This window comes from Culex pipiens, chromosome 1 (assembly GCF_016801865.2).
Source record: "Culex pipiens pallens isolate TS chromosome 1, TS_CPP_V2, whole genome shotgun sequence".
In the NCBI taxonomy this organism is placed as follows: Eukaryota; Metazoa; Arthropoda; class Insecta; order Diptera; family Culicidae; genus Culex; species Culex pipiens.
In genome coordinates, this window is record NC_068937.1 from 93,132,703 (window position 1) to 93,151,815 (window position 19,113).

General features: G+C 37.1%; 2 protein-coding genes across 2 annotated transcripts in view; one reads left to right on the top strand and one right to left on the bottom strand.

Moving 5' to 3' along the window:
- The first annotated feature begins 431 nt into the window (after nucleotides 1–431).
- LOC120424506 (beta-alanine transporter-like) overlaps nucleotides 432–19,113 on the top strand; it is a 38,018-nt gene continuing 19,336 nt past the window's right edge. Inside the window, exon 1 of the mRNA XM_039588657.2 lies at nucleotides 432–583. The gene's annotated coding sequence lies outside the window, so the exon portion shown is untranslated. The remainder of the gene's footprint in view (nucleotides 584–19,113) is intronic.
- On the bottom strand, nucleotides 6,539–16,062 carry LOC120424505 (homeobox protein B-H1-like). Its single transcript, XM_039588656.2, has 2 exons — nucleotides 15,195–16,062; nucleotides 6,539–7,989 (listed from the first exon to the last, which is right to left on the bottom strand). Exons 1-2 carry the CDS (start codon nucleotides 15,783–15,785, stop codon nucleotides 7,633–7,635), a joined length of 948 nt encoding a protein of 315 aa, XP_039444590.1. The 5' UTR covers nucleotides 15,786–16,062; the 3' UTR covers nucleotides 6,539–7,632.

Here is a 19,113-nt window from a genome sequence, read left to right on the forward strand (position 1 = left end):
AGCCGAGCTTGACGGTATTACCCCAACAGCGCGTGGTGTTGCCTACCCGTCGGGGGTAATCAACCCGCAACCGCGCAAACCCTCACGATTCAAAACTAAAGATCGCGCCAGCGATCTTGCCCGGGAAGTCAACCCCACATAAGCTTTCAAAACCATTGCATTGAGTCAAGCACCAGTGTAATGTGCAGCGTGTGACTTGCGGTGGCGCCGCCGCCTCCATCCAGTCTTGGCTGCGTGATGAGTCGGGCGGATCGAAAATCCCGGACTTTATCGAATTTCAGCAATGAGACGCACGCCGGTTACGAGAGCTGCCAGCAAAACCACTTTTTCCTACGGGGTAGAATCACCGCGGCTAGAAGATTATGAGCTGGAGGTTTACAACGGGCGGGGAAAAAATCTACCAAGTTCTGATGCGGTTAAGGTGTGCGCAAAACGCGTTTGAAACTCGCCGCGAACGGACGGAAGTGGATATCGCGGGCCCGGTTACGGTGATAGTGGAACGAGCTTATTCAGTGAAACTATTGGTGTAGTGAAAATTAAGCTAAGAATATATTGGAAGTGTTATAAAACGTCAAAAGGAAAGGTTAGCATCATATTTAGTAATATGAAAAAATATGTCGTTTATCCTTTAAACATGAACTTTATTAAATACACAAATACCAATCCTATGTTAAAAGTTTTTCGTTATTTAGAAATGACGAGGTGTGTATCGTTTTTTGACCCATAGTCATCTCTAGGGCTAGTGATTTTTCGCGATTTCACGAAAGCCGCTTAATCCGTGAAATTTGCCTTTGGCCGTGAAATTTGGGAAAACCGTGAAACGCCACGAAATTTGAAATATTCAATTAATAAATCGCTACTCAGTGCATTTAAGCTTTATTTTTTTTATTCAAACATTTTGAAAGATTTTTAACAAGCATTTTAAAAGCAGTTAACAAATAAAAAATATTTCATATCTGATCAAAAACTATTTTTTGAAGATATTGTTTATAGAATATTCAACAAAATGCATATGGTTTCTTTATTGCACAAAATTCCAAAAAGATTTTTAAAGAAAATTAATCAACACTTTTGTGAAAGAAAGCACAAAAATAGCTCTGTTAATTTTAAATTTTTTGTAAAAATTATTTAAATTAAACAACGATGAACAAATTGCATTCGAATATACATAAAAAATTTCGACGGTTTTGTTCGAACGCGTATCAGTTCAATAAGGAGCGTCGGATCGCGGTGCTATTTGTTGCGTAGAGTTCGTATAAGCCCAAGGAAGGTTTAAACGCTAACTAATTGACACTTTGGCCACTCTGGAACCGATTCCGGAGCAGGGCTGAGCTGTAGGTTAGTCGAGGTTAGTCGTCGACTAACAAGATCTTTACAAAAAATGTCGCCCTCCTTAAACAATTTGACGCCCTCAGCAGGGCCCAAGAGAAACTTTGCATTTTGCAAATTTGCTAAGTTGTCAAGTTGCGCCGCGAAACGCTGCCGCGTTTGTTTTGAATCAACTAGCAGTGCTCTTCGACGTGTTCCGTTTTGATGATTCTTTACTTTTTGCCTTCCTCACCTTACTGAGGAAAGGCTATAAAATCACTCGGAAAATGAACTTTTTAATTAGACCTCCTAGACCTACCTTCATTTGTACATATCGACTCAGAATCACCAGCTGAGCAAATGTCTGTGTGTTTGGCTGTATGTAGACATGTGTACCAAATCAATGTCACTGGAATATCTCGTCACAGGCTCAACCGATTTTGGCCGGAATGGTTTTAATCGATCCTTCTTAACGTCCCCTAAGTTGCTATTTAAATTCATGCAGTTTTATCATGTATTTAAAAAGTTATGTTAAAAAAACTGTTTCATATTAAATTAAAATTATGGTAAAAAGGGTGGTTTTTTCATGAAACCCTCACATGTTATATATTTTTAGAAAGCATTTGAGAAGACCTTTAAGGTGGAGTAAGAATTTTCAAGATCTGACTTACCTATCTTAAACTACAAGCAGTTTAAAAAATGGTCTGAATTCACATAACCTCAACTGGTCGGGTCTGATCGCCACGAAAAAGCCGTGTAGAGGGATGCCATTTTCCTCAAAGGCCGTGTCTGTATAATCTTGACAAAAAGTCTGTAGGTAGTCTGTTTTTTTACTCATCACTTATTTTTATTAGGACCTCTTAGGTGCTGCGAACGTTACGGGAGGTCCATAAACATGTGGACACTTTAGGGGGGTTGGAATCACTATAAATGAGAGGAAGGCACCAAACACCTAAAGGTGGATTATGTAATGTTTTTCTAGATGCTGCTACGTTGCTGGGTCGCTGTTCGTTTTATGCATCGCTAGCATACAATGACCGGTGTTATGGTAGAGCAGGGTCTGGTCTGTGCTTGTAATAAACATTTTTGTTCCCTGCAATGATTAAATTTATTGCGGCTGGAGTGGCTGTTTATTGCCAAATCATTCAAAAACTTTTCTTCAGTAAGGATGAAATTGCGTTAAAATGATTTTTTTATGGAATTGAAAATTTCTAAGTCTTTTCCATGAAACTTAATTCTGTTTAAAGGGTTGAGTAGGAAACATCTTAAAAACCGTTTGCTGAAAATGTCACTATCCTAGAACAAAACCTGTGTTTTTGGCAGATATATATAGGGGAATTATACCCTTTTTCAGCCTATTTCTATTATCGGCCTATCAGCATTTTGATCGTGAATTACAGCTTTCAAAAAGTGTTTTTGACTGTTCCAAAGTAATGGATAGCTCAAATAAAAGTGAGCAAGCAACTCTTCATTGTTGATACATCTGAAAATATTGATTTAATAGCGGAAAATGGCAAAAGTGATGAGAATTGGTCGAACGGCTTAGAGTGATTAAAATGAGTATATTTTCCCTATTTGGGGTACTTTTTTCACCAAAAATGATTTTTCAAAAAATCTACCTTTTAATAAACTTTTTGAAATGGGTCGAAAAGTACCTCAAAGTTTAAAAATATCCACTTCGAATATTGTAGCATGTCAATGCGATTCCTTGAAAATAGTAACATTGCTGAGTGATTTGTTTTGATCCTTGCTTTGTATGTGAGCATTATATTAGTTTCAACTTTTCAACCGATTCATGAAATTCCAACATAATTTTGGAAAATGATGGTAAACTATCTAAGAACAATCCTTCGTTAAAAGTTTTTCGCTATCATTTAATTTTTTTTCTTTGTTCTTTAGAAGTACCGTAATCTGGGGTGAATCGGGACTACAGTCCGAATAGGGACAGCAGTTTTTAGAGCACTTAAAGCTTTCAAATTTAGAAATGGATGTACACATTTTGTTGGCCTGAGTCTGTTCTAACCGAAACCAACCAGAAAATTCAAAATATTGTGCTCGAACATGGTTAAAACTGCTGTCCCAATTCGCCCCATATGTCCCGATTGACCCCAGTTTACGGTAATGAGAGATGTATCGTTTTTTGACCCATAGTCACCCAAACTGGCGGTACATTAATTTTAAACTTAAACAATGTTTGGAACAACACTCGGTATCTCGGTAATTAAAACTTCAGCCCAGTTTTTGAAAAATTTCCAAGTATATTTAATTTTTTTGCCTTTCTTACAAAAGAAAGGTTTAAGGTTTGCTTTTGGAAAAACGCTTTTCTCAGAAATCTTTAAAAATTCGTGCTCGGCGGGGAATCGTCCCAGAAAAAAATCCCATTACTAATTTGAAGGTTTTGATGCGCTCTTTCGATTGAATTTTGACCCGAAACCCGGAACTCAAAGCCTGATTTTTGAGAGCTCTTTTTCTGAAATACTTGTGCGATGTCTGTATCCGCTCTTAAAAATTTGTGTCTTCCATCATTGGAAAACCACTCGTAAAACCCACAATTTTTATATTTCAGATTTGTAGCCGTGGGGTCGGAGACGAACATTTTATTTTTCGATACACAATTTTGGACTATTAAATGTGGTCTAAGCCATTTTTAGAGGTAGACTTGACTGAAATGATCCTGATGAGTTACTAGCAATGCGATGTGCTTGGCCAGCACAGAGCAAGAGACTCAGACCGAATAGTCCCAGGGTCGGCATTGCTACTAAGTGAAATTTAAACTTTTTCGCAGCACTTTATTGCCGGATGCAGCTTCGTTCGCCGTCCTTCGTAGGCGGCTCGATTCTTCGGCTTCGTGCCGGTTCCGGGTTGATGGACGACCAGCGGCCGTTGCTGGTTCCGACGGGCAGGCGTCTTCCGTCCTTGACTTTACGGTGAAGGCCAGTGGCCTGAGGTTGGTCGTCCTTGGTGGCTATGGCGCGGGGAGGCGCCTGACGACGGGTTGGGGATTTTTACTGTTAGACGTAGGCAGATGCGTAACGCGTCTTACAAAGCCTAGGCCGACCAATCCGAGACGGAGCGGGGCGGAGGAGCAATTGGCAACCCTCCGCTGGAGCACATCCGAACTGCTCGGACGCCTGATTAAAAGAGGCATATTTTCCCAAATCGCGCTCTCTTTTGTTTTATTTTTTTTGTGAAAACATCAGTTGAATTCAGGTGTTCCACAATTTTGGGAGGCACAATGAATCCCACAATTATAGAAATTTGGAGACAGTGTTTAGCTGCTCTGAATAAAATAGGCTTGAAGTGCAGATTTTGGTTTGAAAAGAACTACTTTTACTAGTGAAACGGCAAGAGAGTGTCCAAATAAAGGACGTAAAAATAGTGGGGTCGCCAGAAAAGATGAATTTGGCGTGCTTTTGACAAATTATTACAAAAGTGCAGCGATGGAATAATCATCATCAAAAGAAAATCATTGGACGTTCATCAAGAGAAAAAATCCGAAGGGAGCATGGCTCTCCTCTCTCGCGCACGAAAGATCGGTTAAATGAATCTAAAAAAATCATCATCTTGATTATTCGGTGGAACATCTTTTTACTACTACACTTGCAAGTCACACGTCGAAAAATGACCTGTCACATTTTGTAGATGGGCATTGTGTGTAAACAAAGTGAAATATAAATTTTTAAGTGGTGCTGACAAGGAAATTCACAAAAAATCATCAGCAGATTGATTTTCTTGGAGAAGTTCGCTAGCGAAATTGATTTTTTTGCGATTATTCCATCCCTGCAAAAGTGTTTCGAGTTTGTAGGTGTTCCGAATATTTGGGATGACTGTTTATAACTTTTACAGTGTATCAAGCTAAAGATATGTCTGAATCCTAGATTACTTTTTCAAAACAACCAATGCGCCATGGGTTCTATGTACAAACCTTTTGAAAAAGTAAACGAGAATTGAAAAATATGTTTTTTGAAAAAAAAAAACGAACAAAAAAGATGTTGTTCAAAATATTGCACAAATCAAATTTAAAGCTAAGGGTTCTTCCAGACATTTTTTATTCATAACCTTATTTAGTTCATATTTTATATAAAATTAAAAAAATAACGACAGTAAGAAAAAATGTCTTCAACGTTACACATCAATCAGTGCTTTTGCACCAAGATTTTTGTTACAGACATTTTAGTATCTTCAAAACTACGGGAACTATCGATTTAATGTTTATCCATTCTCTAAAGTACTGCCTTCAGAGTTATTTACAAAAAAAGTTTTGCTATTTTTAACAATCAGATTGTTGCGGGATTGGGTCCGTAAGTTTGACAATTCTAAAGTTTTTTTTTTGAATAGGTCGTATAAACACGTTCCCTTAAAAAAAAACTCTAGAATTGTGGAATAAGAAGACAACAACTTCCTTCGTTGCTGTGCACCCTTTGAAAATAAAATACTCAGCAATCCTTAGAAAAAAATTACAAGCTCTAGACCATAGAGCTGAACACAGCTGATCAATTCTAGGAAAACATAAACAGGTTTTAATAAACTGAGCGTTTACAGACTACTTATCAAACATGACAATAACCGTTATGAACATATACGCGTTGCAACAAACATGAACGAAAACAACGATTCTATTACTGAACTATTCATTACATACACAATAGAATGTCCAAAAAGTCTTCCCATAGAATCTGACACGTTTTGCGGCTCACGCGATCCGGTGAACAAATGCGACGAGCCCCTTTGAACCGGGTTTAAGCCAGAGCCACGCGCCAATCGTTGTGAGCAATTTTCAACTAGTTTTATAAATTCATTACATTTTAGCTTGAATTAGAAATAGGCTTCTTCACGTTTTGAATTTACAAAGTATAATGCAAGTTCAGAAAGTTTTCATCAAACATAGTTAAAACGTTAAAGACCTCACATTTCGTCGCCAAACTCCCGTTCTTGCCAACAATTAGTCATTCTCTGTGAAGTGCCATGGTGCCAGGGAAGCCATGGAACCAGAACCGAAAATCTGTTCCCCGCTGGCTGAACTTGACTTGCACCGGGTAAAGGTAACTTACCACACCAGCTGGCCGGCACGCCGGCTCACAAACTGTGACCAACTTCTGCCAGAGCTGCCCTTTGGAAGCTCTCGTTTTGCCACGTGACAAGCTGGTTCACCTGGCAGCAGCAGCAGCAGCACCAGCAAAATCTCTGAAAAGCCAAGCCAAATTACTTCGAGGGGTCACAGACAAACAGATTTAATTTTATCCTTTAATTAGTCCTTATTTTCATTGAGTGTATTTTTGACTGTTGAAACAAATAAGGTAACTTCACATCAAAGAGTTTCATCAACTAATCTGTGAATAGTTACCAAAAAGGGTTCTTCTCAAACTCTGTTGGTGAAATTATTCACGATGACCTGGTCCCGTGATGGTTCCAATCTGTTCTGCCTTGGCGCTGGAACAGCCATGGCCAGTAAGTGCTGATGAATTTATGCAAACGCCACGCTTCGGTACCTTTTGGGGACACAGCTTTCCGGTGTGAATTGTTTTGGAACTGTGACAAAAATGTGAAGAATTCAAGATTTTTGTCCTCAAAAAAGAGCCTTTTATTAAAATCTCGGAGACCAACCTGCCCACCGACTTAGAATCGAAATACTGGCCACTTGTCAAAGGTTAACTATCTCGGGAAAATCCCTTCGCAGCTTGTTTTGTTCTCAGCAACCCGTCAATTAAATCATAAGTCTACCCAGCTTAAGCACCCTGACAAATTGATTCGCACACCTTCGGGTTGACATGTGACATGTGGCTCTGGGAGTTATTTTAGCGCTGCATTATACTGTCTGGGTGGGTAGTCTATAAATCTTATCGTATTATTGATGCAAGCTGAGGCTCGAGCACGTTTCCGATCAATCGTTAATTGGTGACAGTTTGGTTTTTATGAGAGTTTCTTGTTTTGATTAAATATTGAGAATTTTAAATGAAATTAATTCTACTTTTAACATGCAAGAAATCTCGAAATGGGTTTCGCAGTAACCCTTTTGAAAGGTGCGGTTATTCAAATTGAATCGAGATTCACCTTTAGAACAAACACATTAAATAATGTTTATTATTATTCAATTGGTGAATACCACGGCAGTTGAAATTGGCTAAAACGTATTGGGGAATTTTAAAATTAAAACTATTTATACCTGCAAACTGTTTTAGTCATACTTTCAAGATCGGCTTTACTCAGATAGTCGGGGAATTTACCTGTAAAATAATACGGCTCGTCGTAAACGGCTTAATTTAGTTTGTTTGGGTTGTTGAAAATAGTTTACATTTCATTTAATCCCATTTAAGCTATTAACAATCAATACTCTTCATACACCTCATCCCCTTCTTCCTCTCGATAGTACTGACGATTGCTGTCCTTTTTCCTCTGACCCTCCCGTCCACGTTGATGCTGCTTGGTTCGCCGATAGTACGTTCCACCTCCGCCACCTCCACCGAAAAAGCTTTGGCCACCTCGTGTTCGATTGGTCTTGCTAGACGTCAGCAGGTGATACTTCCCGTCGTCATTCGCATCGTAACCATCAACCACTTCGTACTCTCCTTCATCACCCTCCTGATCATCGGCGGCCAGTTCCGCGTCGGTTCCATCCTGTCCGGTTAGCAGAACCGACCCGAAGTCCTTTCGCCGGGTGGCACCGGCCGTCATTACCATGACCTGCAGAATGCGATTTTGGAAATAATAAAACATTATGAGAGTATAAAAAACTACTAAAATTACTAGCTGAAACCAAAGAGAAACAATCAAGATTTTTAAGCGAAGAAGTAGAGCGTCCTATTTCCCAAGGTTACAAAATTTCCGGGAAACGGGAAATTATCAACAAATTTCCTGGGAAATCCCGGGAATTCCCGGGAATTTGAAATTTAAGGAAAGTTGTTCTAATTTCGGTTCTGATTGATATTTTGCAACAAAATTGTATAGAATGGTCAAAATAAGTATGATGATCAATGCCTTGACTGCTTGTAAAACAACACACAACCTCAAAAAAAAATAATCAATTTTCTAAATCTACATGCTGTTTATCAATTCGTTCCAAATATCAAAAAGTAATGATTAAGTGTTAAGAAGTATTTATGTTTTATTTTTTTAACCACAATGTTTGGACAGTTAGTTAAATGTGTAAAAGAATGTGATAAAGAATAATATTGAAAATTAAGTTCAAATGAAAAAAAAATAATGTTGTTAGTATGTTTTTCATGGCAAAAAAAAATAATTGAAATAAAAAAACAGAAAATATGTTTTACATGTCGAATTTTTTTTTTCAGCACAAATCTTACTGGTTTGAGCTCATGAATAAATAGATTAGCTTTTAATTTACCCTAAAAATATCTTTTTTGACTTCAAAAACCATTTTTATGTAATAATAACTCATATGTTTTCAAATATTTGGAGCGAGTTTTTTATTAAATTTGTTGTTTTTTTATAATGATTCAGCCTAATAAATGACTTCAGTGAGAAGAATTTTCAGAGCAAAAAAAGTAGTTTAGTAGTTTCATATTTAAACCTCTTAAGTCCTTGGAAGCCCTAGTGCTTTATAAATTTCAACTTTAAACTGTAATTTCTCAATCACTTCTAAACAAATTAATTTAATTCTTCTTGCACAACACTCTTAGAGACATTTAATGATACCAATTCAATTTTCATCAAAACTGGTCATGGTAAACAAAAACGTACAAAAAACTTAAGATCTTGGCGGGAAAAGTACCGTAAACCGGATGACTTTGATAGCCGGGGTGGCTTTGATAGGTTTTAGAATTTACCGCAAAATTAAGAGTTAAAATCAAATACGTATGGAATGGTATGGACTAATCCTGACCTACAATGGTTAGTGTGATTTCATATATTCCGTATGAATTTAATTTGAACTCTTAATTTTGCGGAAAAATCCAAAACCTATCAAAGTCACCCTGGTTTACGGTACCTTATTACAAATAATATAACAAAAAAATTCGTTTAAATGCTTACCAAAATTTTAATTATTTATTTTCATTCAATAATATCGTAATTATTGCTGCCCATCAAATAGAAGTTGTGAATTATTATTTAAAAAAAAACTTAAAAAAAATAAAGTCACAGTGCATAAATTTTCAAAATATTTACAAAAGTACAAAAAGAATACTGAAGAACCACGTTTTCAACCTTTGTATAAACAGTGTTTTTAAATACATGATACACTTGTGTAGTTGTTTTACAATCATTAGGTTCCAAAACATCTTAGCCCACCTAAAACATCGTTTGAAAAAAAAAAGTTTTTGATTTTGTTTTTGATCGGAATTTCATAAAAAAAATTAAATATATTTAAACGAGCCCAAAAATATACCAAACATGCTTATCAATGCAGAAAAATGCAGTTAAAATTGTTTTCAGTTGATTACACTTCAATTTTCATTAAAATTTTGATTTGTTTTTGAAGAAAAATATTTTTCCCTCAGTTTTTTCGGACCAGATTCGAAGTAAGAGGGCGACATAAACTTTGAAAAACATTTTCTACGGCCTAACTTGGTCAAAGATTTTTACCTATTCTGGAACTTTCTTTTCTAAACACGGCATTTTTTGTCTTCTAAAACAAGGGTTTCCAGGAAAGCCTCAGACTGGCAAGTAATTAATAATTACTTTGATTTTTAGCTGGTAATTAGGTAATTCTTTAATTACTTAGTAATTCATGGTAATCAGAGTAATTTTAAGTAATTAATTGGTAATTAAAGTAATTTTTGAGTAATTAAAGTAATTGCTTTTTTTAATTGTACTTCTTCAACGAAACTATTTACTTTTTATATATAATCTATTATAACAGTATTTTATTAATTTCAAATAAGAATGAAACACAAAGATTAAAAAAGACTGGTTCTGTATGTCGAAGGCCTTATTCACCATAGTTCTCTCCTAAAACTCTCCTAAAATTTATTTTTATCATGTTGTTTATCGAAGCTGACTAACAACAAAAGGCAACGCCATGACATATTACCCAGCGAAAAATGTTTTGTGAAACCGAAATCTATTCATTTTTATTAAGTAATTATAAAAATATGTTTTTTTTTTTGCAGGAGCTACATTAGAATTGATTAATTTTTTATGCTTTTCCTTCTGATAGGCAGTCAAAATTATTTGAAGTTTATGTGGATCAAATATTTAAAACCAAAATGTACCTAATTATCATTGATAAAAACAAAGATTTCAAGTGATAGCCATTTAAAAATCATAAAAATAAAATATGTATTTTATATTTTTTCATAATCTGCAGAAATTGACAGTCCTGTAATATCTCTCTATTAAGAGCTATGTTATTTTCCCGAAAAATTTCCAAATATTTCTGAGACAAATGTTTCAATGTTAAAAATCAAACTCAGCGAAATCAAAATCGACTAATATTCAGATGCAGAAATTAAATCCAATGTAAATGTCACATTTCACATTATTCGTATTTTCAGTAACGGATTTTTTGTTAATTTGCTTGAGAAAAAAAAACATGCAAAGTAATGTCAAACCAATGTTTGAAAAACATTTTAAAACTTAACGTTATTTTGATGAATTTCACAATTTTCATGAAGAGCCGCTGCAAATATTTGTCAAAGCTTTTTTTTTGGCTCGAAAAATCAGGGGGCCTTTTTTCAAACAACTTCTATATTTTAATGGCATTCGGCTTGCAATAAACTGAAAACAATTTTAAATTATTAATTAATTATATTAAAATTCATATATTTAGTATTTTTTCATCTTTTGCAATTGATTGATAAGGGTACGGTTGATTGAAACGTGAAACATAATGGAATTTCGAATCAGATTATGACCAGGTTAAATTGGCCATAAAGCAAATATTATTGTTCATATCAATTGAGCAACTTATTTTTTACCTGAAAATGGTATAATTAAATACTAATGTCAATTTTATAATAAAATAAAACAATTCCAAATTTCAAACTAATTAACTCGCTGTAGCTTATTATGTAAAAATCACCCAAAGTTTCAGCGCCCTCTAGTGCGGGGCATTTTTGACGTTTGATCGCCTATAGCTATTTTCAATAAAAATTATACGCGAAATTCACAATATCCAGATTGGTACAAAAAAAAAACAAACAGCATAATTTTTGAAAGAGCTATCGAATGAGCTATTTATAAATAATTTAGTTTAGAACCGTAGAAATGAATACTTAAATTTAAATTAAATGTTTTTTATTGTAGTGAAAAGTAATTAAGTAATTTATGTAATTTATCATTTTGGACCAGTAATTTGAGTAATTAATTGGCAGACTGGCAAGTAATAAACGCTTCTGGAAACCCTTGTTCTAAAACACAAAAAAAAATGTTTTTTACGCCATTTTTGTTTGGAAATGAAATGGGCTAGCTGTTGATATTGAAAAGCTTCTTTGAGCAAACGGAAGGCACTCAAAAAGCAAAATAACAATCATTTTCCGAAAAATTTAACCTAACAATCAGTGTTGGGATTCGAGTGAGAAGAAGGAAAGCTCCTTTCCTCTCCTCGCTCGTGCTCTCCTTTTTTCTCGCGTTCTCGCTTGCGAGCGCCTCATGCTAGCCATTCGTTCCAAGATAGCAATTTGTTTACCAGGTTTATGAATGCGAACGAAACGTTGGTATAGAGATGTAACTTCAATAAATGTGTTGTTTTTTCCGTTGCCAACAGGGTTGCCAGGTTGCCAGATAAATCTGAGAATGCCAGATTTTTCAAGTGTCTGCCAGAATAAAGATTCACTCTTCTCTGTGCCAGATTTTGACAGATTTTGCCAGATTTTTCACTGCATGCCCATTTTGAAAATGAATGCGTTTTTCTTAAAGAAAATGCAAATTCAATTATTTTTGAGGCCATAAAATCAGTTAAACCATCTGAATTCTACAAACTTTTGAATTAATGTATATTCTCCCTACCCTTCATCATTCAAAATTGTTAGATTTTCGTCGGCCAGATTTTTTCAGATTTTTAATCGATACTTTGCCAGATTTTTGATATTTTGACCAGGTAACCCTGGTTGCCAACTCGGTTTACTTCTCGCGAGCGGGCAATTCTTTCTCGCGAGCTAGCCCGTTTGCGAGCAGGGGAGAGAACGGACAATCGGCGAGTTGCTCTCGGCAGCTCGGGACTCGCGGCGAGAACTCGAGAGAGATGGTTTTTTTTCTTCGCGAGGGTGCGAGAATGCCAATACTGCTAACAATATTTCGAACTAGAGTACGGTGCCCTTTGTTTTTGCATCTTAAATATGACTTTGAAAGTTAGATTGGCAATATTTTTGATGCAAAAAAAAACCGTTACCACATAGACAAATCCAGCAAAAGCTCAACGCTACTTTTTGATAGTGAGAGATTTGAAATGTCTCGATTTTCATATTTTTGTTAATTTTCTCTTGAAGTCAATTTTTTTACATATGAAAACTAAATATTTTTGGTGTACAAAATTCCTGCTGAATCGAATGGTGTACTTATCTCGATTGCAAATTTTTCAAACAGTTTTTTATTTGAATAACATTCAAGACACATTTTGTACACCTAATCAATTAATTTAAGAGACCGAGCCACGTAGCCTAGTGGTAACGCTTCCGCCTCGTAAGCGGTAGATCGGGGTTCAAATCCCGGCTCGGACCAACACAACTGGTGATCTTTTCCCTTGTGGATTCGATTGCTTAGTAAAGGGAAGGTAGTGTATCGTCACAAACTGGACCTTATCACGACACCTTAGGAAGACAACCTATGGAATGTTAACATTAACCGTAACATGTTAACATTAAGTTGATAAATAAACTGTCACTGAATCCGCTTTGTAAATGCCGGCCCCGATACTCTTCATGGGTGTTCCCCTCAGGAACAGGGAAAGAGAAGATTTACTAATCAATTAATACTTTTATCATAAATAATCATTATATTGCTTAAAAAATTAGTTTTCCTGAGCTCCTATATTCAAATACATGGAAGCTGTCATTTCTAACACCATTGGCTATCTAGCGGCCATTTCAAACGGGATTCGTCTATTGATGCATTTGTAATCTCCTGAAACATATGGGTAATTCTCCGCAAATTCACACAGTAGTTGCCCCGACCCCTCTTCGATTTGCGTGAAACTATGTCTTAAGGGGTAACTTTTGTCCCTGATCACGAATCCGAGGTCCGTTTTTTGATATCTCGTGACGGAGGGGCGGTAGGAACCCTTGAATTTTTGAACATGCGAAAAAAGAGGTGTTTTTCAATAATTTGCTGCCTGAAATAGTGATGAGATAGAAATTTGGTGTCAGAGGGACTTTTATGTAAAATTAGACGCCCGATTTGAGGGTGTGCTCAAATTTCCGACAACACGTATTTTTCATCGAAATTGTACTTTTCGAATCTACATTAACTCAGAAGGGTCATTTTTTCACAAAAGTTACCCCTTAGGCCAAAGTTTCACGCAAATCGAAGAGGGGTCGGGGCAACTTTTCCCGATTTCATGTGAGTTGGTAGAGAATTACCCTTGAGATTGAAAAATACATATTAATTAAAAAGTAGTAATTTTTTTCTGCGTTCCAATTTTTTCTGAAATCCCATCTAAATACAGCAATTCCCCACGAAAACAGCATGGAAAAAACAAAAGTGCTCGAGCTCAATTTTTTTCTGGGGGTTCCCTGGTCGATTTTTTTTTGTTTGGCCATTAGGGTGACCTACGCCGTATTAGGGTGGTCTGAAAAATGGCCATTTTCGTCGATTTTCGTAAAAAATCACTTTTTTCGGAAAATCAAAACTCCTCGCCATTTCAACCGATTTCAATTGTCTTAAACGCAAATGAAAGGTGATAAGTTGGTTTTTCAAAGAAACATAGTAAGACGTTTAAAAAATCTAGCTTAACATTTGAAAAGGGCGTATGAAAATTTAAAATGCCGTTTTGACGGTGTCTGGACCAAAGAGCATATGTCTGGAAATATTTTTATCGGATTCCCCGGACATTTATACGCAACATACTAAAACATGGAAGGAGTTCATTAACAGGATTCCGAGATATGATTTTTTGAAAATAAAATTCGTGTTTTTTGATGCGCCGCGCGTAAAAACGGGAAAATGACGAAATCGGAAAAAATCAACTTTTTTCACCAAAACTGCGATAACTTTAAAATTTCAGAGAATTTATTTTTCTTTTTTGTCATTTTCAAAAAATCATACCTCGAAAACGTATTGCTTGACATCGGCCATTTTGTTTAAATATATGATAACATTTTCCGAGGAATCCGATAAAAATATTTTCAGACATAGGCTGTTTGGTCCAGACGCGGTCAAATCGCCATTTCAAGTTTTCATACGACTTTTTCAAATGTAAGGCTAGATTTTTATAACTTGTTACTATTTTTCCCAAATAGCCAAACTCATCATCTTTTTTTTTGCGTCTAAGACAGCTAAAATCGAATTAAATGGCGCGGAGATATGATTTTGTGAAAAAAGTGGTTTTTGCGAAAAATGATGAAAATTGCAATTTTTTGAACCACCCTACAAGCACTATGTAGGTTACCCTAATGGTCAAACAAAAAAAAAAACGGGTCTAATTATTTTGGCCAAGGAACTCCAAGAAAATTTTTGAGCCCGATCGGAGAACTTGTTTTTTTTCAGTTTAGGCTCTTTTCAAATGGAATTGCTGAAGATAGGAAATTCATGAAAACATTGCATAAAACTAAATATTGAGAATTACTCCTAGGTGACCATAATTTTCAGCCAGGTTGTTCGAATGACGCTTAGTCTTTTAAGAATGACAGCTAATGTGGTGTTTCACTTTTATTGGTTAGGCAAGTTTAGGGGGGTATGTTTTAGTGAAGAATGATGTTTTGTCGAGCAAGAAGTTGAATCAAAATTCACTTTGCAAAACTGTGCCTCAGAAATACGCTAAACCTCAAACTCACCGTCGGATTCATCGTGTCCATGTGCTCCTTCAAACAACTCTGCAGCAGGTTCAGAAAGTATAGAAACGCCAACAGCGTCAACGCGGACAGCGCCCCTCCCTTGCCCTTTTTCGACTTTCCCGAGGAAAAGTGCACCGGAATCGAGGTGTGCGAGTGATGATGATGATGGGCCGGCTGGGGCGGTGCCGGATGGTAGTCGTACCCACCGGACGAGGACGGGGGTGGTCCGTACGAGGATCCTCCTCCGTGGCCACTGGGCGGTCCATAACTGCTGGGTCCGCTCGACGGTGGTCCGTACTTGGTCCCGTACCCTTGGGACATGTCCGGCGCACTGGAGAAAACCGGATACGGTGGACCGTCGAGCGAGGCCGCTGGCCCCGACGAGTACGGATTGAAACTGGGCGAGTACATCGTGTACAGGAATCGGGGATGATGCTGCTGGTGTTGGTGCGGAGTTCTCGGGAACGGATGGAAGGACCAATACCCACGGCGGTTCGCGGTGAACTGTTGATCGCCGGGACTCCCGGAAGAGAACTGTGGTTGCTCCGTTGGCGACGGTGTCGAGACGCGAACTGCCGTGATGACGACCATGGTTCGGGCAGGGTAGATTCTGGAGCAAGTCTCGTGATCCCGTTAGCTAGTTGTGTGCAACACTGATCTGAGCCATGCTGATGGGTTATGGTTTGGGTGCAAGACCAGCAAAAGGGAGAGAGCAATTAGGCAGGGTGGATTGGCGTGAAGATACTTTTGCAAGTGCAACGCTTTTACCCAGTGACATTCAAAGTAACGTAGCGTGACGTGGTTGTTGGGTGTGATGCATCAATGCAATGTGTTGTGAGGGGAAAGTGAATAAATGTTTAATTTTTTTTATTCAACTTTTTTTCTTGTTTCTTGTTTCTTGTTTCTTGTTTCTTGTTTCTTGTTTCTTGTTTCTTGTTTCTTGTTTCTTGTTTCTTGTTTCTTGTTTCTTGTTTCTTGTTTCTTGTTTCTTGTTTCTTGTTTCTTGTTTCTTGTCAGTTTTTAGTTTTTAGTAAATGTTTACTAATATTGCTATACTGAAAAACGCTCTACTAATAATCCTTTCTTCCAAAACTTACAAACCCAGAAAAACTGTCCCAAGTGGTCCATCAAAGATGCTTTCCACTTGTCTTCCAATTTCTCTCTCCCTTTTTGCTAAACTTATGGTAGGCGTATGTTTTGCTTGGATTTTCCAACTCCACTGTATAACCTTCATCCAACCGGTCTTTTTTCTGAACATAATAAAAAAATATTTTAATAATTAAAGACTGAAACTCAACAAAGTCCTTTCCAAAACCAAGGAGATTAAAAATGCATCATCAAATTGTATTCATCTATTCAAATTAAACAAAAAATCACTAAACTAATCAAGGGTTAGCGGCTCATAATCAAGCTGACTAACTACCAACGCCGAGGTGGGTGGGTTACACAGACACACCCCCACACCAACGAGCAAGCAAGCTTCTTGAATTTAAACCATCTAATTAACTTCTGGAGCAGCAGATTTGCCGAGGCCGGAGTCTTTTTTCCCCCGGTGCTACGTTGTTTTTGCTTGGCTGCTTTTTCCAGCTTTTCTTACAGAGCTCTTTTCTTTCAAATACTACTTAAAAAATAATTTTCCGCAATAAAAATTCATTACCAAAATGAGTCGTCGTCGTTCTGTTAAAGGGAAAGTGGGTGGAAATTAATTTAAACGGTTGGAAAATCGTTCTGGATTTGCGCGGAGAAGGCAGTTATGTTTGTGCGGGAAAAGGAGTGAGCATTTTGAGTGTTGTTTTGTGTGTTTTTGAAAATGCTCGGTTTAGGGATAAGTGTAGAGGAAGCTTAAAACGAGTGATGTTAGCCATGTTCAAAATGTACCTTTCTCTTGTTTGGCAGATTATGTCTATGATAATTGTAATAAAACTAAAATTACACAATTTTCGTTAAATTTGTAATATTTTAATATTTAATATGTTCACTCTAAACATGAAACCAAATTGCTTTTTTCCGATGTTTGATGAGTTCTAAAACTATCGAACTGGATTTTCCCCCTTTTGTAGGGCTTTATTTTTGCAGTTCGACTCGCACGTAAAGAAATTTAGCCCGAGCCATTTGTGTGCTTAGCCATGTGGCAAACGTTTTCCAAAGCCGATTTTCGGCCAGCAAATCAAATAAAGCCCGGCGAGTACGCAAACTTCAAAACAGAATTCGTTGGCATGTTTCATATTTTAAGCAAATTTTTAGAATTTGGCAGTTTTGGAAACTAATTCGTCTTAACTACTGTTTTCTATCTAAATTTTTTATGAAGATTCGAACTCAGAACTTTAACTTTTTGAGGAAGCTAGCTTGCTCCCTCCAAAATTCGAGGTTCTGCTACCGGTTGAGATCCCTTCACGAGGGCGGAGAGGACGAGCAAAAAAGCCACCACAAAATCCTGTGCGCACCAAATTTCCACTCCATTCGGTACCGGGGGAGGCAAAAATCTAGAGCAATATCGCGAAAAATAACAGATTTTGGACTCTGCGGCAGGGCCCCTTTTTGCTACAGGTTTTATTTTTACTTTTAACAGGTGAAGTGCGTACGGAGAAACGGTTGTGAGAGCGTTTAAAGTTGGTGGAGTGGGGTGAAACGGGACAGGGATTATTGCAAATTTTTCAAAGATTTTGACTCCCGAGAAATTCTCAAAATATTCACAAAATAAACAAAACAAATAAACAAAAAACAAAATAACAACAGAACAACAGAACAACAGAGCAACAGAGCAACAGAACAACAGAACAACAGAACAAAAGAACAAAAGAACAACAGAACAACAGAACAACAGAACAACAGAACAACAGAACAACAGAACAACAGAACAACAGAACAACAGAACAACAGAACAACAGAACAACAGAACAACAGAACAACAGAACAACAGAACAACAGAACAACAGAACAACAGAACAACAGAACAACAGAACAACAGAACAACAGAACAACAGAACAACAGAACAACAGAACAACAGAACAACAGAACAACAGAACAACAACACAGATGATGCAAGTTTTGCCCCACATTCCCCTTCAAATCCCGACCAGCTAGCACCAAAATGTTCCGCCCGTTATGAAACAGCTCATCGGGTCGATATGTGTACCTATTTTTTTAATTTGCCAAAACATATTCCCGGCAAACAACCACTTTTGGGACGTTTGAGGTTTTCAATCCAGCCTTCGCGCAACCTGGACTAACCGGATCAAAAACTCGGCCCGGAAAAAAACTACGCAATTGCGGTTGTTTTGAGAGGACTTTATTTTCGCATGAGATTTACTTTTTTATAATCGTTGCAGTTTTTACCCGGAGATTATGGTGTGGTTTCTAAAAGGACGGAAAATCTGAGACAAATATTGACATAACAAAAGTATTTTTAGGAATTCAATCTTCAACAAAACGAGTAGATGATTATGGTTCTCTTTTTTATAAAATGAGCCGAAGATTTCAAGACTATTTCCCTATGGTTTTAAGCTACTCAATCTAAAGATAGCACACAAACTGTGATATATGAGCACTAGGGTGAAGAGATAAGTATTTGACTTAGTGCAATTCTAAAGAAAATCAGTTTGAACTCATCGAGTGTTTTTGTTGTGACAAATCTGCAGTGATTCCAAAATAGAGACACTTAACCTACCCTCGCAGCATCATTTCTCCAAATTCGTCACTTCCGGCGACGTTTTGAGTTTGCAATGAGATAATGTTTTTTCTCGCAACAACGCCGAAAACCCGGGCTTCAGTTGACAACATGTAATCAAGATGAGATATCCTCGGATGGACGGATATCGCTCAACACCTTCCCCCCTAATCAGCTACCAGCTGTAAATCACCTTTATGGCGACAGTTATCTGCAAGAACGAGATTTTCTCTACACGATTATATGTGCCT